We start from the raw sequence: 24,071 nt of genomic DNA, 5'->3' as shown, positions 1-24,071 counted from the left end.
TACAATTTGAGGACCAAGACACGTGATTGCTGAAACTAAGGTTGCGTTTGGTCATTAGGATAAAAATTATCATATCATGTGTTTAGTAACTATTCACGATAAGATAAAAGGCGATATAAAGGAATATAGCCTGATAAGGGTGGGATAGACCCGGATAAGATTTCTCAAAAATATATATAAAAGAAGAAAATTATGTTTTTTCCATAACCACTGTCTATCTCGTGCGCTGGGCCCCCTCCCCGGCGACGGTGACCATCTAGTGTGGTCGCCTCTCCAATGATACCAAGGCGAGGTCTTCAACCGCTAAGCCAGGTATCTCCATGACCCCATTCTTTAATTGATTATTTGGCATGACATGAGATCATGTCCCTTGTTCATTAATCACTTGAAGCTTTCCAACATTTGAAATGGGTCTAGACATATTATAAATAACTCAAGGTTGATTGTTGACTTTGAAGATAGCTCTCTTGGACGACCTACATAGTGCATCTTCAACTTGTGAAAAGAGACTAACTAATTCGATTGTTCAGCACTTATTTATTCATTTAACAACACAACGAGCAAGGCCAATGGGTCATTTTCAAATGACTCGACTCCAAATCATGACCCCTAGCTCTACGAGGTCTGCTTGGTTGACGTCTTGCCCGAATTCAAATGGCACAAACCTTTACTCAATAATGATTCACTCATTAAAACTGTTCGCTCATTAATTTCCAAAGCATTTTGATGTTTCAAAAAAATAGAGTCAACCTTAGGCGTGCATTGCCTCTGTTTTTTAGACTTTAAATCAGTAATTCGCTAAACAATAGATAGGATATAACAAAATTCATGTATTTTTTATCTTATCTTATCCAATCATATCATGACTACAAATCTGGACGGAATTAAGTTATATGACAAAAATCTTGTACATGAGCCTTTTTTTCCAATAAGCATCGATTACATTTCTTTATGTTATTTGTACTAGTAATCGGTCTATGGATGAGTGCTCCCAGAATAATCGGTCTAGCTCCGAATCTACGGGCCGATGACTACGTTGGACAATTACAAGAAGTAAGATTGTCATAATTATCTCCATCTTTTATGGGCCATTGTTGGGTGGACCTAAGTAAAGACCTCTGGGCATGTATCAAACCCAGTCCCATCGAGCTCGCCCATGACCAGGTCTTAGATGGCGCCCATAGGTAAGTAAGATCAAAGAGAATTTTCTTATACCAATGTAGATAATTTAAAAACTTTGCCATTTCAAAATTTCGTGCCTTCGTTTCATATTAGTGGGCTGCCACGTTGTCTCAAATTTAATGCCTCCACTTTAATATTTTCGGATCGGGCTCTAAATAGTCGTAGCTAGAAGTGGGTACTGAACAATTATTAATTCTCTTATTTTCAATTTCGAAATGAATACTTAACGAAATGTCGCCATTATTTAGATTTTATTTATTTCGCCAAAAGTGAATGATTGAGAAAATATACTTTAAAAAAAAAAACATTACTTTTATCGCTCGAAATAAATGAATAACGAATATAATGTCATTATCAATAAAAGTTTCGCGATTGATTAAAATATTTATTTTGTTAACTTCGGTTTATTACGAGCGAGTACGGCAACATTTCTGTTCTAGTAATCAATTTTTGAAGAGAAGTAAATTTTTTTTTTCTTTTTCAAGTGATTTTAAAATTACTTTTGAAGAAAAAATACTTCAAAAAGTAAAAAAAAAATGAAGGTGCGTAATAAAATCGACGGTTTCGGTTCTACAAGTTATCTTACTAAATAGATTTTTATTTGAGAAATGTTGTAGCGGATATTACTTTTTATGTTTATTTTTATTTCCTGAGATTTTCGTTTCTCGAGCCGGATTGAAAGCTTCAGCGGGTTGGATTCCACGACTCGAATCGTAGCGGCTCGAAACTGCCCGAAGTTTTGGCAGGTTTTCTGGTTTCATTAATTCTTCGGGGGCCAAATAAACCCAAAATCACCGGTCACCGGTCGCATCCCGCGCAACTCCTCCCTCCCTCGTTCTCGACGTCTCGATTCTCGCGGAACCCTCGCTCTTCAATTTCGTATCGGACCTCCACATGGAGCTTCAAAAGGCCGACGCAGCTGGCGGTGGCGGAGGCGGCGATTCCAATTCTAGGGTTATGTCGACGTTCGTCAAGTCCGGCGACCGGCAGGTGTTCACGGTGGAGCTCCGGCCCGGCGAGACCACGATTGTGTCCTGGAAGAAGCTTGTCAAGGACGCCAATAAGTCCGACAACGGATCCTCTTCGGTCGCGGCCGAGGTCGCCGTCGCCGTCGCGGGTGCTGGTGCTGGTGCTGGTGCGGGCGCCGCTCCTTCCTCCACCGCCCACACGGCTCTCGAGCCTCGCATCGTCCCGGTAACCTTCTTTTCTTTTCTTTCCCTTGCGTTTCTGTTACAATTCGATTGACGTGACTTGGGAAAGAACGGTTTTCGGGGTTTTGTCTTTTTGTGCTGCCAGTGTATTCTGAATGGGGGCGCGTGTATTGTCTCGATTGAGCCTGCGTTCGAGTCGGACTTGTTCTGTCGTAAAAATGGAGCTCGTTTTGCTTATGCTCCAATTTGGCAGAGGCCAACAGAAATGAAGTACTTCTTTATTTGCAGTGTGCAGATAGTCTGAAAAATTGGGGTTCTGGTGCAATGGGTAAACAGAAGTCTTTTGGTTGCAGTGTACAGCTAGCTAGATTTCTAGCAGGTAGAAACCGATACTGAATTTGTAGTAAGAATTAGATGCAGATTTTGCGGATGGATAGGCCTCAACAAGTAGTCACAGTGAAGTGAATGGCTTGTGTTGGTCCACGAGCTTAAGGAAAAATCCTGCTACCTGGAGTACTCACTTGTTGCCTACTCATTGCTTAACATGTCTTCTGGTGCCGTATTGTCTGCATTCTGCGATGGGTTGCATTGATTGACCCTCATGGATATGTTAACTTAGACTGGAAGTTATCTATATCTACGATGTCACTGGCCCAACACACCAATTGGCAACACAGATAAATACCAAGTAATTCCTGTGGCTTATTGGCTGCATTAACTTAGATTCTCACAGATGATTGTTGCTTGAGCTCCAATATCAATATTTTCGTGGATAGCTATAGCATCTGCATAAGGAGGATCTATTGTGAACATGAGGTTTTTGCCTGGTTCTTTATCAGGAGATCTGCTAACTTGTTCTTTTCAATGCTGAATGACTTTTTGGTAGGATGATTACTTTTTGTCAAACTTCATGAAGGGTAGTTTTTTACAGCGCTTTGCAAAAAGTACGCCTAGAAATTTTGGCTTGGTTAAGAGGGGCATGCTGTCATCTGGTATCTATGCTTAAATCTAGTAACGTGAGTTAAGTGCGTCTGTCTTTTCCAATTCTTGGTATCCATGTTTCAGTTCCTCCTTGCAGCTCCACAACCTTGTCTTGATTGCTTGGCTTTTGAATCTATGGTTAGGATACATGTTACATGAAGTAGCACTGTTAGCATGTTGTCAAGTACAAATTGGAATTTTGATGTTTACAGGGACAGCCAGTGGAACACGAAACAAAAGAAGCTGCTCCATTAAATAGTTTCAGTGCTGTAATTGAAAAGATAGAGCGGCTTTACATGGTATGTAGTGTCCTTGCCCTCTCTTGTAAATAGAGGGGGAACCATACATTTGTTAGAGTTGAATTGCTTGAAAATTATTTTTTCCTGCCAAATTGATGTACATGCTTATACTGGAACGGTTCATTTCAGGGTAAAGACAGCAGCGATGATGAAGACTTAAATGAAATTCCTGACGAGGACCAATATGACACAGAGGATTCTTTTATTGATGATGCTGAATTGGTTGGTTTTGAATAGTTTACCTTGCATGTTACTTTCTTTTTCTTGATCTCCTCTTGTTTATAGCACGAACAAATAACCTTTCTCTGTTCAGGATGAATATTTTGAAGTAGATAATGCAGATATAAAGTACGATGGTTTTTTCGTCAATAGAGGGAAGTTGGAATGCATGTGAGTTTTCTTTTTCGCCATGGTATCGATATACTTTTTTCCCTTTAGCTTAAACTTGTCTTTCACTTTTTTTTGTCTGTTTCTCGTTGAGATGTTATTATGATAATTGAATACGAATTCGTTTTTGCTCAACGGTTATAACTCTGCATACTTGATATGCCTTCTGATGAAAACTGTCAATCAAGAACTTGAGATAAAAGCACAGTTCTAGTTTGGACTGTCAAAAACGAAATACGCCAACATTCTGAAAGAGAAATTCAATTTCAAACCTGCTTATTTTCCGAATGTAGCATATCAGACACTGAGAAGGTGGAATGGGTATATGGCCCTTACTCTTGCCCTAGGAATCTGTTGTGCTTGTTTGGAATCACTTCATTCTAAGATCTGATCATCAAAGTTTTCCTTTCTAATCATCTCGAAATTGATGTGGCAGTCCTGTATACGTTTAATTTCTGTATTTAGCGGACAGTATGTTTGCTTCGCTGAAGTTCGGAATGATCAGTTTTTGGTTTCTTGCATGAGGAATTAAGGTTCTGTTTTTAGTCAGTGAGACCTTGTTTATGATGTCATTAAATTTTATTCTGGGATTTATAACAAATATACCTATGCAATTACTGAACCCCACGTAAAGTGCTTCAAAAAACTCACTTAACTTTCTTTTGGCCTTCTTTTTCACCAGAAACAAACCCACCATACCATCTAATCAGCAACCAAAGAAAAGGCGAAGAAAAGATTTGGCAAAGGGTAATGGAGAGAAAGGTGATGGTTTTGTACCAAATAAACATGTTAAAGTGGACAAGTCTGGTCCTGCAAAAGCTGCTACATTGGCTGGGAAGAATTCTTCCAATCCTTCCCAAAGTTTGGTGAGCGAGCCTAATGAGAATGTGAAATCACAAAACCACAATTTATCTGGAAGCATTTCAAGGAAGAAATTGGCCGACTCTAAGGTGACAGCAGATCCAGCTCCATCTGCAAAAGTTGTGAATGGTGATACCTCAGCATCTCTAACAGATACCAAGGATACTGACAGACACAATATGGGAAACCACCAGTCTAAGAACCACAGTGGCAAGTTGAAAGACCCAAGCGGATCCTCAGATGTTTTGCATCATAGACACCATGACAAAAGTGCATTTTTGCAGCAATCTGGAAGACAATTGAAAAATGTTGATGACGTGGAAGCATCAAATAGACCTAAGGAAAAATGCAATGTTCGTGAAGTGCCTGACTTGAATATGCCGGATGGGAGACATGCTATTGAAATATCAGTAACTTCTTTACTCTTTTTGTTGTTTTCTTTCGAATGTTCAAAGTCAGAAAGTTGCCAATTAAATTGTGTGCAGTATAGCATGTGTATATAAGTTTCCTTATTCTGTTTCTTAAACCCAGTCAAGGTGCTTGATATTCTACTTTTCAGTTGCCTGATTCTGTATGTCCTATTTGGCAGAAGCCTTCACATTCTCACAGGAAGGATGGTTCCAGTTTTAGGCCAAAAAGCACAATGCTTGAGAAGGCCATTAGGGATTTGGAGAGGATAGTTGCAGAATGTAAGCATTGAAAACTTGAACTAATTTATCATAATTTAAAGATGTCATTTTTTTTACTCAGTTAAGCAGCTCCTTTGTTTTAACAATACAGCTAGGCCACCTGCTTCCGAGAATCAGGATGCTGATATCTCATCACAGGCAGTGAAGAGGAGATTACCAACTGAAGTAAAGCTGAAGCTTGCTAAAGTTGCTAGGCTGGCGGTACACACGAAAACCTATATGACTTCCATCCTATTTTTTTCTTTTCTGCACCCCATTGGCAAGCTAAGTTGCGTAAACTTCTTGTCAACTATTTTGTTTGACAATGAAATGATGCCATCTTTTTTCATTATTGCAGCAGTCAAGTCATGGAAAAATATCGAAGGAGCTAATAAATCGCCTAATGAGCATTCTTGGTCATTTGGTACAGCTTAGAACACTGAAGGTAGAAAATCTCATGTTGCCAATATTTTGAGAATGTTTGTGACTCTCGCTGAAGCAGCAGGGAATGCTTTTAATTTTGACTTGAGCATTGTATGATCCATTTTTCGCTCCTTCTTTTGTAATTCAGACATCTGTTTGGTATGAAGTTTGAACCTTCTGAGAAAAACGGGTCTCTGCTTCATGTAAGAATTGAATTATTGACATGGGTGCATTTTCGTGTTTTTTACAGTTATTTGTTGAAATTCATGACTCTATCCCTTTGAAGATGCTTTTATGATTTTGTGATCTTGTCCAATCTTTGGAAAGAGACTCTTGCATCAGATAACAGTAGTTTACGAGGTGCCATCACAGCACACCATGGAAATCTTAAGACAGTACTTGATATTAAAAAATCAATTTGCTAATCCATGATGGACGAGCTACGACGTATAAATCCCAGTGTATAGTTGTCTGTTTCACAGCGGTCTTATATGTCACAGGGCGGTAAGGAATGGGTTTAGCTCTTTAGTTGTAGTCATGCTTCCAAGAGAATATGGTATGAACTACCATGCCATTTATACAACTACATGGCTCGAGTTCCTTTTAGGACGAACCTTTTACTGGCTATTTGGTCCAGTAGTTTGATTTACAATATTTTGTTGCTTCTAATGAATGTCCTTTAGCGAATTGGTTATGACTACTCTCAATAAATTTTATTGTTTAATTGGCCATGATTCTTGATATGGCAAGTAAATTCAATTCAAGATGCAAATTGCTTGATATTATGACCTTAAGCATGTATAGGTTTCTACTATTTTGGAAATCCGAATGTAGCGGTTGGTTTAACTGGATGTGTTTGATGTCTGCTTCTTATCTGTCCTAACCTACCTGATCAACAACTGGATAGGAAGTATCCTTCACCTTTTCTCAAGCACCCGAAATGGCCTCTTCTGGGACAACCCGAAATAAATTTTGCAATGCTGTTGCCATTATTAGCATTACTTTCCTTAATTTGATAATATTCCACTGGAATTTGCCTGAAAAGGAGTGTTGGCTCCACTTTCTATCATATATTTTGTTGCCAGCTGTCACTGAATGCTTAAATTGTCATCTCATTCCTATGATTTTTTTGTCGCATTTACTGTCTACTTTTTTTTTTTATCATGTCTCTCCTAACTCTGTTACTGATGTATTTTGTTGGTTCAGAGAAACTTAAAAGTCATGGTCAGTATGGGTTTGTCAGCAAAGCAGGATAAAGAGAATAGGTTCCAGTTGATTAAGAAGGAAGTTGCTGATATGGTTCGGATGCGTATTCCGTCTTTGGAAACTAAGGTATGTTTTGGTCGACTCTCTCTCTCTCTCTCTCTCTCGCATGAGGTGCATAACTTAGAGGAGTGCCATTGACTTTGGATGCGTCAGTGAATGTAAAGGTTGAGCATGTAAACATTTATTCATGTGTTATAAACTTTATGGGGGTTTTCCGTTGAAGAGTGGTATTTCTCTTGTGATTAGACCTGTCAAACAGGTGGGTCCGATAGGTTTTAGCGGTCGAATTTAGGTCCGATCCAAATTGACCCATTCTACCATATTGACTATTCTATGAGATGTAACTTGAGCGACCCGTATTTGACACCACTGGACCCCTCCCATTTGCAACCTAATCCTGGCTTCATTTCTTAGCAAATTTGTCCCCTTGAATATGGAAAGTAGCATACCAAAAAAAAAAAAAAAAAAAACTAACCAACTAAAAACAAATTGAACCAAAATTTTTTTTTTGACAAATCAAGCTACTAGAACATGTCTCTTGTTATTTCTCCTAGTGCTGGAATTTTGAACACTAAGGTTTTTATCTTTTAGAATAATATTTTGGAAAGTTGAAGCATGCCTTAAATTGACGTGCATCACTTATATAGGAAAAGGAAGCTTTCTCATTGAGGAATGATTGTACAATAGAGTCTGTAAAAAAAAAAACTTCAATCGTGGAAATGATGAATCTCGTCAATTACGAACTCTTGAGCATCTCAGTTAAGGAAGTTCCATTACTTGCATATACGATTTAGTCCTATTTTTATAAATGACACGATAATAACACCAACATGTTCAAAAAAAATTTTAACCAAGGATTAACAAATTAGTGCTGGGGGAACTTTAGATATCAAGTTCATAACTTTCAAGCGTAATTAGCAAGGATCAGGGGACCATATTAAAACCCAATTAATGAGCGCAAAATGGATCGATAAAATTTCACATGGAAAAAGAACTTGTCAACAATTATATGTCTCTCCATCAGTCATAACCAGGAAGCAGGAGATAGGGCCATGATGAAGAGCGTGGACGGCTTGTTTGATGTTGAGCAACCGCCCAAGTGCGAACTATGGGTTTGAAAATGGGTATGTTAGACCAATTAAAACCCATATCTAGTTGAACTTTGCTTCTCTAAACCTCTAAACCCCTAGCAACCTGTTTTTAAAATTTTAACCAACATAGATAATACCGAGCCCACTAAGTATGAGTTAAAAAGTCGGTCTTTGACCCATTCTGCCACCTTTGGTTGTGATAGATTCAAGGGGTGCAAGGCTGCAGAATTTGCCTTGCTGATATTACTGGGTTAGATGGTCTAGGCTTTTGAGGTTTCACGTTGTGTTGAACCTTTTCACTTCATGTAGCACACCCACCCACTCCACCACCGTATAATCAAACACATGTGCCACACAAAATGGAACTTAACATCTTTTATCCTTTGACAATTGAAGGGCCTCGTCAGTCATGTCACTTAATTTTCTTCATAACTTGACATATTCTTACTCCTGTCTGATTTGCACCGTAGAATTTTCCCTAACACGTTAGATTTTGGATTTGAATTTCACACATGTTTTGTTTCAACATGAGATGCTGTATTCTACGTTGTTGGCTTGTTCAGGCTCTCTTATGAAGCTAGTCTGAGCACTTTTCATCATTTTCTTGGGTCCCCCCTTCCCTTCTCTCCAATTCCATCCATTTTTATTTTGGCTATCTTTTTCTGTTGGGGTGGGTTGATGGGAGGAGAGTGACACTGTGTCAGATGATTTTATTTTTCGTATCTTATCAGCTGTGAAGCTTAGAGTTATTTCAATCCCTTCACTGCCCTCTTCTTCTAATGGCTTTGACTGCTGGTGCACTTGACCAGGCAAAATTGAATGATTTGTCATCTTTAATGGTTTCTTTGCGTGACGTGACTGACTTGTTAATGGCTTTTAACCTGTTTTTATTGACGTTTGACTGAAAGGGTTCAGAAGAATTTGTTTTTGTTGATTACTTAATTGTGGTTTATGTTTTTGCATGCTTACCAAAGTTATCATTCTCCACCAAATATTTAGGCTCTACAGCATCAGTCTGGAGCATCGGATGATTTTCAGGAATCGGAAGAAAAACCAATCCCTAAAAGACAGTGTGATATGGATGCTGCAATGGAGGACAAGATTTGTGATCTCTATGACCTTTTTGTTGATGTACATATTTTGTCTGCATTTTTTAGACTGCATTTTTCTATTTCAAACATGCTTTAGAAAGCTACTTTAAATCTTGTTTGTCTATTTGATTTTATGCTTTCAGGGTCTCGATGAGGACACAGGTCCACAAGTCAGAAAGTTATATGCTGAGGTACTACTTGCCCCAAAAACTAGAAATAAATATTCTTATTGCTGTCTAGCTGCTATAGACATGTTGCAATATTGTTTTGACGGTTCATCTTTGTGGAAGTGTTCACAAAACCATCGTCATTGTGTATATGCCATAGTTTTGCGGGGAAGTAATATCTGGATTTGGGATCGACTGCATTTACAGTGCTGATCTTTAAGATTTTTTATGGTCACAGTTGCAAGCATGTTCCTATAGTTGTCAAACATGGTGAAGATTTTCCTGATGCGGGTATTTATATAAAATTGTGCAAGCACCAAACCCGCCTTTCCTTTTGTTCTGAATGAATAACTGATCCAAAGAGAGGACAGTGCAATCTGCTTTTGGAAATGGCTGCGGTTCTCAACTTTTGGGCCTTTGTGAAGTCATTTCAATTAAGCATTTTGATGATAATCGTATAATCGTGCATCCTGAATTGGTTGGCTTGACTTTTTATTTTATATGATCTCTGTTAATTTGTCTCCTAGGTTTGTTTTTACCTGTATCCACTGGTTGGTTCTGAGGCTTTTGTCAGTGTAATGTCTTGACTTTTTGGAGACTTGGTGCAGCTTGCAGAGTTGTGGCCAAATGGTTTCATGGACAACCATGGTATTAAGCGTGCAATTTGTAGGGCCAAAGAGAGGCGAAGGGCACTTTACAGCAAACACAAGGTATGATTATTTCGACTTTCTTCCATCAACTTTCTTTTCCATGATCTGAAAGAGAATATGTATTGCTTGGTGGAAAGGGAGAACGGCAATTTCTTTTTGCATTTTACCTGCCCGCAACACGACTTGACATAGTTTTTCCTCCAAGTGATTATTGTATTGTCTTTGTTTATTTCCCCTATTGCTTTGACATGCTTTATGTGTAAATGCTACATATTACAGCTTTTATGTTTCTTCATGTGGATGCAGGAAATTGTGATTCCCTAGTCACAACTAATTAAATTGGTTGTCTGCTTTAGAGGATAGATTGAACATTGATAGTATAATTAATGTATGTTTCTTGAGAGGTGTAATTTATGAATTTGGAGACCTCGCAGTGGTAGAAGTATCTGCAGTTTCTCTTTTCATTATCCTTGCTCCTGTATGTGAATTTCCTCCAAGTGCGACGCATAAGCAGATATATGCCACTAAATGGTAGCTTATGCCGTTCTTAACATCTGTTTATAGGAGGATCAAGAGAAAATGAGGCGGAAAAAGATGTTGGCACCTAAAACAGAGGAGTCGGTTCGAGTTGAGGGTCTTTCAGTTGCTCAGCCACAACAGCCGCCAGAGAGATTGCCTATTGATTCGGGCATTCATGGTTCAACTTCTGCTAGCAGAACTATTCACAGCCCAACAGCAGCAACTGCTAGGGTTCCCAGTCCTTCAGCAAATGTCTCCTCAGATAGAATTAAGCAAGAGAAAACCAAGGTAAGTTCAAGCAACTTCTTGGAAGATGCGAGACAGGGAGAGGCCATATTGCCTAAGAAAAAGGTTAAGAGAAAACAGGAGGTGGATTTGAATGAAATGCCTATTCATTCGGAGAAGTTCGGAGAGGAAAGACTCGTATCTACCAGACCCAATCCTGCTCTTCCCCCTAAAATAAACCTTCAACCAACTGCTGCGCCGAGTTTTGAACAGTCGAGTTAATGCTACATAGCGAGAATTAGAAATCACACACCTTTAAGATGTCCCTTGCAACATAAGTTCATTTCCTTTTGCTGATCTCTTCAATAGCTATTTGAATTCATTTGACTGACTGGTCGTCACCGCCTTTGTAGTTAACTGGCATTGTGGGATGCCTCATATCTCTAGCAGTGATTTCTTCGGGGCAAGAGCTGTAAATTCCTATTTGCCTTAAATTTAGTTGCCTATTTTGAGTTTATTTCGAAGATTGTCTTCTATGTCATCAATGTAGAGCGACAGTTACCGGTCAGATTTTTCCTCTTGATGGACGAGATACTCTTGGTCATTCTGTAATGAAGTATACATAAGTCGGGAGGAGCGAGTCAAACAAATCGAGATTTCCCAGAAGTGTTCGGTGTTTTCGCTGTCTGATCATGCGGGGTCCAGTTGATTGCCATTGGATTAGAGATTAGTTTGGTCCAGCTCCTGTATTAAGGCTGACCATGGGCAGACGAATGAATTAGGTTTTTTGCAGTCCCGCCCGAGAATCCTTAACACAAACCTATTTAGTGACTGAGGTCAAGACATTTCTACTGAAGAGTAAACTTATCAGGAGGGATTTCAAGAAAATCATAGTCAGAAGCTGAACGTGACTTAGCTGCAGAGTTAATCAAGTGAACGCATATCATATCACCCCGAGACCTCTTTCGAAATTTCTTAGGTGCGACTTTAAGGCTCGTTATAAATTTTCCTTGGATGGGGTGCGCTGGAACTTTGAGGTTCCAAGCACTCCTTTAAAGGTTCAGAAGTCCGATAGTGTAGATCGGATCTAATTGTACATCTACTACTGCTACTCCTACTCTTGCCATCTTGTCTTGTAATAATGCAAGTTTGGCGGAGCTCTGAATATGCTGTCAATTTTGCGATGCTCAAGTGCCGACCCGAGATGCCATGTATCAATCCATTGAATTTTCGGATTTCATACTTTTGTCCCAACATTCAACTAATGTACGGACCAAACTAAACCTAGTAAGTGTATTTCTGAAGTTGTGTTATGGAGGGGGTTGATTTCCACTGTTGAATCTGTAAGTAACTTAAAACATGTCATCGTAAAAGCATTTGAGTCGTAAAACTTTTATTTCGTGCATCTAAGCCCCCAAATTTATCACAGTCGTCCACGTTAGTCTTTTCCAGTAGTTGTGTTAGGTTTTAATATTGTCCCTAAAAAAATTTTGGTTGGTCATAATCTACTATCGAACTTTATAAAAAAAAATTATCACTGAAAAGCCCTAATCTTTGGTTGCAATTGAAACATGATCCAAAAGTTTTATCTATGATCCAATGTAATTTGCTACACTCATGGGTCCACACTAAAAAACTACATGAAAAGATTGGATCCGGACATGTAACTAACTTATTAGGAAAATAACCAACAAATTATTATATTTATGGTACGGATACTAGTTCATTGTAATATTTCAATTTGATCAATTTAGTATTAAAAATTTTCATAGTTTGTCAATGTACCAATTAATTTCGATAAAAAATCGCCGATATGGCAGTCGATTGTCTTATACAACACCACCGATGTGGATGTGGATAAAATATGGAGCACATTTGACAAAATTTCTGAATTTGATAAAATAATTAAAATATTAAATTACGCTTTTATCTAATAGCTTAAGTTTTCAAAACAGTTAGTAGTGGTACTATAAAATCTCACATGGTATCTGGTTAGGAACTCATGAGTTCAAATTTTTCAAGTCCCCATTTGCCTCTCCAATTATGTTTAAACTTAGTACTAGGCAAAAAATCAAACTAAGCATAAATAAGAGTTATCAAATAATTAAAGTATTAAACCACACATTCATATTTACAAGATATTTTTACTTTTCTTTTTAATTGTCCGTAACTTTTTAAAGTTTGGAAGCAATCATGTGAAAATGAGAAAGTTTGAGGTTTCGAGAAAATAATTAAAGAATAAAAAAGATAAACGACGAAAATGCCCTTTATGCCATACCTATATGACCACTCCATGCCCTTATTTGAAACTTGTTATGAATTTGAAACAATATTCACTTTGGGCTCTTATTTAAGAAAATGAGAGCATTTCGAGTCATTATTTGAAATTTTTTCAAAAATTAATAGCAAAAAGGTAAGGGAAAATTTCAAAAAAGAGCCCCAAATGTCCTTACTTTCTCAAGAAAGGGCCCGGAGTGAACTTTGTGTCAAATAAAGGCCCGAGGGCCTTTTATGTTTCAAAAAAGGGCCTCGCTATGGGGTTTTGGGTCTTTTTACATTTTTTTGATTTATTTCCTTTTTTTCTTTACTTTTTCCTTTTTTTTTTGCCTCCACCACCGCCCTCTCTCCTCTGTCTCTCTCCCACCGCGCCCTTCCCTCACCCGGATCTAGCAAGCCCATGCTCAAATCATCGCCCTCTCTGGTCACGCTGCCGCCGTCAAGAATAAGAACCACCTCCCGGGCCACCTACTCCTCCACCTCTTCCTCTACAGCATCGAGCCCCCATCTGTTTTCACCTCCAATAACATGATCCGATACCTCGCCCGGAGCTATCTCCCTTTTGGATTGGTCTTTGTCTAAGCGTTGATGTTGCGGCGACGCGGCAAGAGTCCCTTGCCCAACCCGGGCGAGGGCGACCATCGCCCTCATTCGACGTCGGCCCAAGTGAGGCCCGGCTACAGTTCTTCATAGGCGATGAAAGGAACGTTGCGGTGAGAGAGAGGTATAGATGGAGAATATTGGACTATAAGGGAAGCAGAGGGAGTGCAACCGGGTTGGGTGCTGGTCCAATTCCAATAAAAATCTATGCACAAGTTGAGGATCGAATCTGAGTGTCATCGAGCAAAGACTGTGCGGTGGTTTTGGTAGAGAAGAAAAGCAAAACTACGTTCGAAAAAATGGACCTCGGGATAGAACAGAGGTAGCCCGTCTCCAGAACGCGAACATCTTCAAACGCACCACCACCAACCTCGGCCTATGTTGGGCAAGGGTCGCCCTCTCCTGGGCTAGGCGGGAAACCCTTGCTCTACGCCAATGACCACGGACGGTGGACTAGATTTGCGTGGGATTCAATGGTGGCCGGATTTGCCCGGTTTGGCAAGGGCTCCCCTTGTCAGAAGGTGCTAGGCCACCTTGCCTAGGAGAGGATCAGCCTCGCGGCCGTCGGCGAGGCCGCCACCCCACGAGTGCCGATGAGGGAAGGAAAAAAAAGGAAAAAAGTAAAGAAAAAAAGGAAAGAAAAAAGAAAATAAATAAAAAAATGTAAAAAGACCCAAAAACCCCTAGCCAGGCCCTTTTTTGAAACACGGATGACACTTTAGGCTCTTATTTGACACAAAGTTCACTTCGGGCCCTTTTTTGAGAAAGTGAGGGTATTTGGGACTCTTTTTTGAAATTTTCCCAAAAGGTTATTAAAAGGAAAATCCGAAAAGAATCCAAGAAAACCCTTCCCGCGCTTTCTCACACCCTAATCAACCCAATTTGGGGAAGAATTCAGAAAGCTCACTCCAGTCAATTTTCCCAATTCGCTCGTCCTTCATCCTCTTCGAAGTTTCGATTCGTCTTCGCTTCGTCGTCGGTCTCTCTCACGCACATGCATTCGGATTTCGCGAAATCTTAGCAATGAGACCGATCGTCTGCTGAGGAAATCGCTGCCAGAGAAGAAAGGAAGAAAATGATGAAGACGAAGCCGTTTCAGGGGGCGAACGTGTTCATGTCGAGGAACTTGGTGCCCCCCGAGCTGTTCGACACGCTTCACGACGCACTCAAGCTGAACGGAGCTGAGGTCTTCCTCTGCTGCGATCCTTCTCGGAATGGGCCCTGCGATTTCCACGTTATCTCTTGTCCCGATCACGTGAGTACATTGGGATCTGGCACTATGGCTTTTGGGTTAAATTTTGAGAATTGGGTTTGAGGTTGTTTTACGTCATGAGAGCTACTGGCTTGTTGTTTTGCAGGAGAAGTTCGAGGATCTTCAGGCGAAAGGGTGTAAGCTAGTTGGTAAAGATCTCGTTCTCGTCCTAGTTTTATTTTCTGGTTTTTATTCGAGGCTGCTAAATGCTAAACCACGACTTGTAGTTGAGAAATGAAAATGGAAGCATTGAGGGTTAATATACTGGATAAGCAAGTTGAGAGTAATTCTTCTGCTTGGGGAAATGATGTCGATTTTGATGGGCGGTACTTTGGTTGCTTGCAGGTCCACAGTGTGTGGTTTCATGTGCAAAAGAACGGAGACCTCTACCTCAAAAAGGGTATGCTTGTTGTCTTGCAATGGATGGTGTCAAAGTCCTTGCATCTGGATTTGAGATGGATGAGAAGGTATGCCTGTTCCTTGATAAGCCTGGTCTTGTATTTTGTTGTTACTCGTCTCTGTAATTCAGTATGGTGTTTCTGTTATCCTTTATCCACGTATCCCTTTGTCTGAACAAATATGGCAGCGGCCTGTCTTCTCTCTTACTTTTTCACCATTTCTGTGAATCTGCAGGCTGAGATCGAGAAACTGGTAACTTCAATGGGGGGAGTTCTACAGACAAAAACTTCGGCAGATGTTAGCTTCGTAATTGTGAAGAATGTTTTGGCTGCAAAATACAAGGTTTAAGTTGGAGTTAATACTTTGAATTTAATTGAAGAGTATCAAATTTGTTGTATCTTGGTAAGGTTAAATCACTTTAAACAAGATACACCATGTTTTTTCACTAAGTGTTGGAAGCATCGTGGGTAGCACTCTGCTTGAGTTGGCTGAATAGGGAAGGATTTCATCCATAGTTTTTCTGAATATCCTCTGTGCAGATTCTTTTATGAATCCCATCCTCGAGAGATCAATTGTGTTTATCAATTAATGTTGTCATCGTGCAGTGGGCTTTAAATGTTCTGAAGAAACCTGTTGTCACCATCAATTGGTTATACCAATGCCGTAACGAGCACCGTGTTGTACCTCAGGAGTCTTACAGAGTTCTTCCATTTTCTGGATTGACAATATGCGTCACTGGAATTCCTGCAGGTGCTGATTATTTGATTTAGCTGCTGCTGTTGGTTGTCATCCAGTTCTTCAATTTTTATGTCCTTGATTGTCTCAGATGCGCGGAAGGAGATTCAGAAACATATTACACAATATGGTGGGAAATATTCTGCAGAATTGACCAGGAAGTGCACTCATTTAATTGCAGATATATCCTTTTTTTCTTCAAGATTTTTTTTTTGGTCAAATTCTTCAAGATTAAGGTCCAGTGATTTGCTTGCATATTTTTTACTTTGATATCTGATCGCCATATGAAAATGCGCATATCTTTATCGTCTTCACTTATGAAAACACTTTTAAGAGATTGAAAAGAAAATTTGTATCATTTGAAGGTTTACTGAAAATTGTAGCTTGAGGGCTAAACTAAAAAGCGACTATTTTGAAAAAGAGTCAGTGATGACCCTCCATGGATTCGCCCATATAAGCCGCGGCTATAGTTGCAAAAATAAGAGCTTGAATACCACTTGTAAATAATCCAAGAAGCATGACAGGTATAGGAACCACTAAAGGTACTAAAGAAACGAGAACAACTACTAATTCATCGGCTAGTATATTTCCGAAAAGTCAAAAACTAAGTGACGAAGGTTTTGTGAAATCTTCTAAGATGTTAATGGGTAAAAGGATTAAAGGATTGTAGTTGATTGAGTGTATTTACTGAAATAACTTAATTCTTTTTTGGTTTGATCTGCGTAGAAATATGTTACGAACGTATGGGAAATAGCTATTCTTGATTTTATTCTGGTTTTTGGTAATATCATTTTACTTGGGAATTTGATTACTCAGATGAGAAACAGTGAATCTTCCTGGCATGAGAATAGCATTGACTTTGACTTCTACGTCAGTCCTAAAGAGTTGTGTTTGTGGTTCAAGGAAACGATGTGTTAAACAACGTACACTTTTAACCACAAATTGTCGAAAGATCCTCAATTTCTTCGGTCTCTGTTACAAGTTCTTGCTTCTCCAGTGTGAGTTAGGACTGCCAGTTGGTTGCTCAAAGCACATTGCCCAGCAATGTTATTACCAATGAATCTTTCTATTGGCCTCATATATGATGCTTTGTAGCACTGTGAGTCCCACTACGATGCTTCTAAGTTCTTTAGATTGTGTTGTGCCCTTGACTGGCTGTAAGCTCCAGAAGGTGATAAATACAAGGTCGCTAAAAGATGGGGTCACATTCATATTGTGAATCGCAAATGGTTTGATCAATCAACTTCCAGGAAAGGTGATATTTAGTTACTAAAATAGCTTGTTGCTGTCAACTGTAGGAACATTATGTTATTTTTGAGCCATCTAGTTATCTGACTCTAATTTTGTCTGCTTTTGCTGACTAGCATGTCTTAATGAGGAGTCCTATCCTGTTCAGGGTAGTTCCATGTCGTCAGTGAAAACCGCAAGTAGTCAGCAAAATCAGGAGAGAGTTATTAGAAGTTCACAGTCTCTCCCCTCTTCAATGGTTGGAGATGGGGACTTCCATTCCATTTCAGCTACTGACCATGATGATCCAGATTTAGAGACTACTCTCTCTCAGAATATGTCTTCAATGTTTGTGGATCCCCATTTCCTTGCAAAAGAGGATAATAATGAAGTGCCAGCTGTGCAATCCAATGGGGAGGTGAATCATGATGGTTGTGTTGCTGAAGACTCTGAAAATGAAGACAATGACCTGTATTTGTCAGAATGTAGGTTAACACTTGTTGGTTTTGAGTCTTCTGATCTGCGAAATCTAGTCAATATGGTGCGGAGAGGTGGAGCCTCCCGGTATGCAACTCTAAACGAAAGATTGACGCACATTGTAGTTGGATTACCTTCAGAAAGGTGAGTTTTCGAATTTTATAGTATCCGTTGAGAAAACAAACTCTGGATTTTGTGGCTCTCAGTTTTTTTTTTTTTTGTCGAAACTGGCACTCAGTTTGAGTTGGCATGTGAAGAGCACATAGTATCTGGCTATGTCAGCTTGAGGTCACTAGTACTATGATGCACCTTTGCTGGGGCATCTTACTTGTGATTTCTTTATTGCTTTTCGTACTGAAGCTTTGTCTATTTTGCTCATATGAATTCCCTAGTGAGAAAAAGGAGGTAAGAAGTGTTGCCTCACTGGGTCTTATTAATGTGGTGCGAAGAGGATGGCTTGAAGACTGTGACCGTGAAAAGAAGGAAGTCCCTGTCCTGCATAAGCACATTGCCCTTGATTTACTCGTCCCAAAAGGTTTACTAATTTTTTTTTGTATATTATACTTTTGAGTTATGTTTTTGGCTGGTAATGAATTGTTAAGGAGTGTTGATTTGCACTAGATAACTTATTTCCAAAACACCTTAATTCATAGGATCTATGTACTTCAACAAGGGACCTACCATCAACACAATTAGCGTGAACCAGGGAAGCAGCAACTGTGCTCTGCCTAGAATCCCTGCTGATCAGCTGTTGGGTAATTCTAATGGTGAAGTTAGAGTATCACTTGATAAACACGAGCAGGAGCAAATTACAAACGGCAGAACCAGTCTTGAAGGAGTAGCAAAACTATCGGAGCCAAACATCTCTCTTCCTGTAAGTAATGAGGATAAAGTACTTAAGAAGATGTGGAGCAACTGTCTTACTCAGGATGGGAAGTCATCTGGCGTGTTTAAGGGGAGAACTTTTCATTTCTCCAAAACCTTTCCTGAAGATAGGGTGAGTTACAGAGCTGAACTTTTCTTAGATTATTAAGCATAAAATTAAAGTGGTTCAACTTTCTCTGAAGTGCCAGTTGTAGCATATGAATATTCAACATAGTTTTCCGACATGGCTAAAGCATGGAACTAAAATTTCATACCCTAGAGCAGATTATTGCTGCGTCGGGCTGATTCCTTGTTTGAACTCATTGGTCTACATATTGGCCCCCGAAAGGAGTTCAGAAACCTTTCTGACCTGGATTATCTTCTTCACATGAGTGATCTAAGTAGTGCCTCTGTGCAGAGAGCCTTTAACATTATTGGTTTATATATAACTGGTGTGTGAATTCATAAGCATTTGATATTGAGTTTTGATTTTCTATATGAATGAACCCCAAAAGACTGCACGGGTAGATATTTCCTTTGTGGTGCGTGGGCCTCGATGCATACCCCTAATTGAGCGGTTCTACTTCTTAATGTCTAAGTTTATATTCAATGCTTACTGAATCATCGATTTCTAGCGTAAATAGTTCACAAAATTTTCTAACTTTACTATACATGCCCATTTTGTGCCATTGGGTTGCTTTTCAATTTAGTTACTAATCTAGACTAGTTATCTATATTTGGTCTTGCCTGTTACAGAGAGAACCCTGCCACTGTCATTGATGTTTTATCGTGCGTAACAAGATCAATTTTCAACCGCTCCCTTTGGGATTAGTCACCTTGATCTATTTATTAACTCCTTGGACTTTCTTGCTCTACATCCATTAGCAGTATTATTTTTCCTCTGATAAAGCATTCTCTTTCCAAGTTGCCCGTTTAATTTTTCCCCTGAATCTGACACTGATTGTGTATTCTGTTTGTATATTACATGTCTACATTTTTCTTACTGTTGTCAATCATGTGCTTTCCCTATCCAGCGTGATGAAATTATTGAATGGGTTAATCAAGGAGGAGGTGTAGTGGTGGGCGATCACGAAACACAGAATGTTCATTTCATCATCGAGTGTCATGGCGTAAAGCCCAAAGGCGATATCGTCCGAACTATTTGCGTATCCAGTCACTGGATTAGATGTTGTTTAGAGGTATGCTTGACAATTTGGTTTATGCAGCATTTCTTCTGTTAATTTTCTGCACAGCCTTTGTTCGTTTTTCCTATATCTCGTGTCATTGTCATATTTTTGCAATGAAAGAAGTTATATACTTTACTGACTTGTATTCATGAATTCAATTTTTTCAAACCCATAATGCTATAGCCTCTATCATTCTTCATGACATGGCTTATTCAAAGTTGACAGTCGAATTAATAGTTCTTTAAGTTCTCTCTTTTTTTGTTCATCAAACAGAGGAAAGAAGAGGGCTTGCTTGAGCAACTTCAAATCTTTTATGTATCCATTGAATGGTTCACAAAGTCCAAGTGTTTCACTTTCTTGTCTGTAGATGTATTAGAAGTGTAAAACTTTGACTTGGAGCAATGTTAGCTAGGTCGTCAGGTTTGTGACATATAACCATGTCTCAAGCAGACATGGAAAGAGAACAGATATTGAGTGCCCTAATATATCGAAACATGATCTTAAAATTTGGTGAATATTGTTTCTGGCAATAATTTTTAAAAAATGATGCATTTGAATGCACCACTAGCTATTCCATTCTGAGGGCATGCAATATCTTTTCCTCTGTCTCTCTCTCTCTGTCTCTCTCTGTCTCTCTCCAACCCAACCGAGGACAAACGGATTGAGCTCAAATCTTTTGTCATTTCATAGTTTCCTCATGTGGGAAAAAGAAAGGAAGAAGGACGGAACTAAGACCCAATGAAGTTCATGTATTTGTCCTTTGATTTTGTGTATATTGTGCCATATAATCATGAACTGGAACAGATCTTTACCCATGAAGAAAATTTCTCAATTATGATAGGAAATATTGCATTCTCGTCAGATTAAGTGTTGTTGCTTAGAGAATTCTATTTTACTTGACCTGCAGTTGATTGAATATTTGGTTGTCTCTTAATTTCTTTCTTTTTCAACGCTTTGTCTAGAATCAGCCAATTTTATATAGATACTTGTTACCATGCCTTTTGCGCTAAATGCTAATGCAAGTGAATCTTTTGAAGGATGGCTGCTTGCTGGATGTTGATAGTCACGTCCTCTATTCTCCGCTTCCCTGTCGGGTTCCTCTTCCAGGGTTTGAGAGTATCCGGTTTTGTGTTTCCCACTATGAAGAGAAAGATCGACTTTTACTAAGAAATTTGTGTTTTACTTTGGGGGCCAAGTTTGTGTTAAAGCTGACTAGAAAAGTCACACATCTATTGTGCAAGTTCAGAAATGGGCCAAAGTATGAGGCAGCGTGTAAATGGGGTATTAAGTCAGTTACATGTGATTGGATATATGAATGTGTCCGGCAGGTACGTCTGGTACTGTCTCATGCATGTTTAAATGCAAACTATGATAAATTGTGAAAGATCCTAATACAAGCTGTTTCTTAGCAGAACAAGCTTGTACCTTCTGATCAATTTTGCCCAAAGGAAGTTTCTGAACAAGAAGCAGGAGTATGCGCTATGACCCAGTTTCCTTCACAGATTGTCCAAACAATGTCTGGAGATCATCCATCACAGTTTCCTAGTCAATCACAAGACTCGAGAATTACCCGTAATCAGAGCGTACACAAGTTCTCTTGGGAAGAAACTGACAACTCAAGATCTAGTAAAAAGGCAAGAGTCACTCCAGACAATGCCCCCAAAGATTTGCGCTCGTCTAGAGAACATCTTAGTTACCCTACCAGCAATAGTGATTGCAGTAAAGGAGAGAAATTGAATAATTCTGGGGAAGTTGGAGATGCTGTTCCTGACGTTGCTGCAGCGATTGAGGATTTGCTGGAGCAGACAAGTAAGGTAAGAGATTATATTCATTTTAAGACCATTTGCACATGACTGTTCATTTGTTGAATTAATCACCTTCTTTTTTTGCAAGATTCATGATCTGAAGTCTCCAGTGAGGATTGTGAGTGATGGAAGCGTCTCCTTTCTATCAGGTCTTTCTTTAGCTCTACATAGGACACTTTTCTGTTAGTATGGATCCTTGACTATGGAACAACTATTCTCATCTCATTGTCCATTGCTAGGCCAAGAGCATCCAGGGCCTCCTACAGTAGTTGGATTGTCCAAGCATTGGATAAACAGGTGAACTTTGCAATGCGTCTGAATTGCATCACTGAGATTCTGTTTTTCCTGCACTTTTCATAGCTTTTTTTTTTTTTTGCACCTGCAAGAATGACTGAATCACATGCTCAAGTTGTATATTTGCATTATTTTTGAGTTAAAAATTATTATTAGCGCTTTGAAGAAAAGTACTTTTTCTTCTCTGTCTGAGTAGAGTCGAGAAGAAAGTTTAGGGTATAAATGCAGAAATATTGGCTGTTTGTTCCTCTGTTGGTTAGACAGTGGTGGACTGGTGCATTTCTGACTTAGTTTATGGGCTTCAATTTTTCATGGCATCCTCTAATTTCAAGACTGAATTCTGCAAATTGTAGATCGGGATATAAACATACAAAATGGAGTTTAATGAATTTAAGGTTGGCTAATAAAGGTAAATGAACATGACGCAAAGACCTTATATTTAACTTGTCACTCTTGGTTTTGACGCTCAAATAATGACCATAACCCTTTCTTTTTCCTTTCTGATTGGAAGTTGCTTATGCATGAATAAAAAAGTGATGTGGTTCACATTTTCGTATCATCTTCATGTGTTTTGATACTACCATGAGAGCAGCAACATTTTGGTAGTCATAAAAGTATGGTGCTGGATCATTATTAACTGAAGCCATAATTATTTTTCCTTTATCCTGAAATGTTTCAAGCCCACTAGATTGTGCAAAGGCCATTGAAAGGCCAATTTTATTTTCGTCTATAAATGGAAAGAGTTCCAGAATTAGAGAAATATGTACATGGGCATCTTGGTTTTTGTCTCGGTTTTAGCTGTGAGCTTGTGATCTTTTCAGGAGCCAGAAGAATGAGAATATCTGCAACCCTTCTGGAAATGCAAGCGCCTTTGATGGTTTTAGTGAGACACAAACTGATTCTCAGGTTTCCTCTCAACTCATTCTGCTGCGGTTACTTCTCTCTAGCAATGTTTAATTACTTATTATTGAAATGCGTTAGTCATTGTTGCCGAAGTCTATTTCAGTATCATTAGCTTCATGGTGATTATATTTGAGCTTGATGCATCAAATGCAGGTTGTTGGTTATGAGGAAGATTTGTCAGGTCGGCAAATGATTATAGATCGAGTTCGAACACAAATCAGCATGAGCTAAGCGTGGCCGAATTTGTGTAATAGATCAATTTAAGAGGTGATAGTTGATACGGTGAAAGGACAAGGCTATTATAACCTAGGCCATTTACGACTAATGCGAGGTTGGAATACACTTATGCATTGCGGTCGTCCTGGAGAGATGAGCACATCACGAGATGTGGATGGCGGGCTGCCCCCATAAAGAAAAATGAGTTATTTAACTTTCACACATTGATGCTTTTGTAATAGTCTATTAGTGCCTAATATGGTAGAGAATTGTAAAATGAACGATCTGTATGAACAATACATGGAAGCCTTTTTATGATGAGATCAACTGTATATTATGTTACATCATCTGACCATTCTAGGCTACGACAAAGATGAAGCCCAGCGTATCAGTACAACCATCGAAAGACCGTCTGATTTGCGAGAAACTGGTGCGTTTTCTGTGGAACACTTTTGCTACAATCTTGCCAGGCCGGCAAATTAGGTGTTATGGGTCGTGCAGAGTTATGTTCCCCGGATCTTGTAACTTTATTTCCAAAAGGTCACCCTCAGTAAGAAATTGTGTTACTAAGACAATGATGTTCAGGTCAAGGCTTCGTCACCTGTGGATGCAATGCACAGCCAATCGTGACATTAGCATTGTGTTTGGATGGATTGACTGTAAGGAAATGAAAGGGAGTCTGATGATGACATAAAGAAAGAAGAAAAGAAAGGAAAAGAAGGGAATTTGGCTCTTTCAAGTTTGGTTATGGGAGAGAAAAGATGAAGAGGAATCTAATTCTAATATTACAGGCAAACTAAGGGCATCAATGAGAGAGAGATTAGAACATTTTTGCAGCTGTCATACTTTATACATACCCCTCTGAAAATTCTGG

General features: G+C 39.2%; 2 protein-coding genes across 2 annotated transcripts; both read left to right on the top strand.

Annotated features, from left to right (window-relative positions):
• The first annotated feature begins 1,893 nt into the window (after positions 1–1,893).
• On the top strand, positions 1,894–11,478 carry LOC115736705 (ubinuclein-1-like). Its single transcript, XM_030668533.2, has 13 exons — positions 1,894–2,376; positions 3,527–3,613; positions 3,743–3,835; positions 3,927–4,003; positions 4,683–5,271; positions 5,451–5,550; positions 5,642–5,751; positions 5,888–5,974; positions 7,159–7,284; positions 9,309–9,440; positions 9,544–9,591; positions 10,176–10,277; positions 10,782–11,478. The coding sequence occupies exons 1-13, from the start codon at positions 2,077–2,079 to the stop codon at positions 11,241–11,243; spliced, it is 2,313 nt and encodes a 770-aa protein (XP_030524393.1). The 5' UTR covers positions 1,894–2,076; the 3' UTR covers positions 11,244–11,478.
• Positions 11,479–14,710: 3,232 nt separating this feature from the next.
• On the top strand, positions 14,711–23,539 carry LOC115736662 (DNA topoisomerase 2-binding protein 1). The gene is made up of 17 exons (XM_030668471.2): positions 14,711–15,093; positions 15,197–15,239; positions 15,436–15,557; positions 15,724–15,831; positions 16,095–16,239; positions 16,316–16,407; positions 17,386–17,479; positions 17,589–18,072; positions 18,321–18,463; positions 18,582–18,925; positions 19,827–19,991; positions 21,017–21,307; positions 21,392–21,793; positions 21,873–21,933; positions 22,024–22,081; positions 22,900–22,984; positions 23,135–23,539. The coding sequence occupies exons 1-17, from the start codon at positions 14,914–14,916 to the stop codon at positions 23,210–23,212; spliced, it is 2,895 nt and encodes a 964-aa protein (XP_030524331.1). The 5' UTR covers positions 14,711–14,913; the 3' UTR covers positions 23,213–23,539.
• Positions 23,540–24,071: the final 532 nt, after the last annotated feature.

The sequence above is a fragment of the Rhodamnia argentea genome, chromosome 2, assembly GCF_020921035.1.
Source record: "Rhodamnia argentea isolate NSW1041297 chromosome 2, ASM2092103v1, whole genome shotgun sequence".
Taxonomy (NCBI): Eukaryota; Viridiplantae; Streptophyta; class Magnoliopsida; order Myrtales; family Myrtaceae; genus Rhodamnia; species Rhodamnia argentea.
This window is presented reverse-complemented; position numbering and strand designations above follow the sequence as displayed.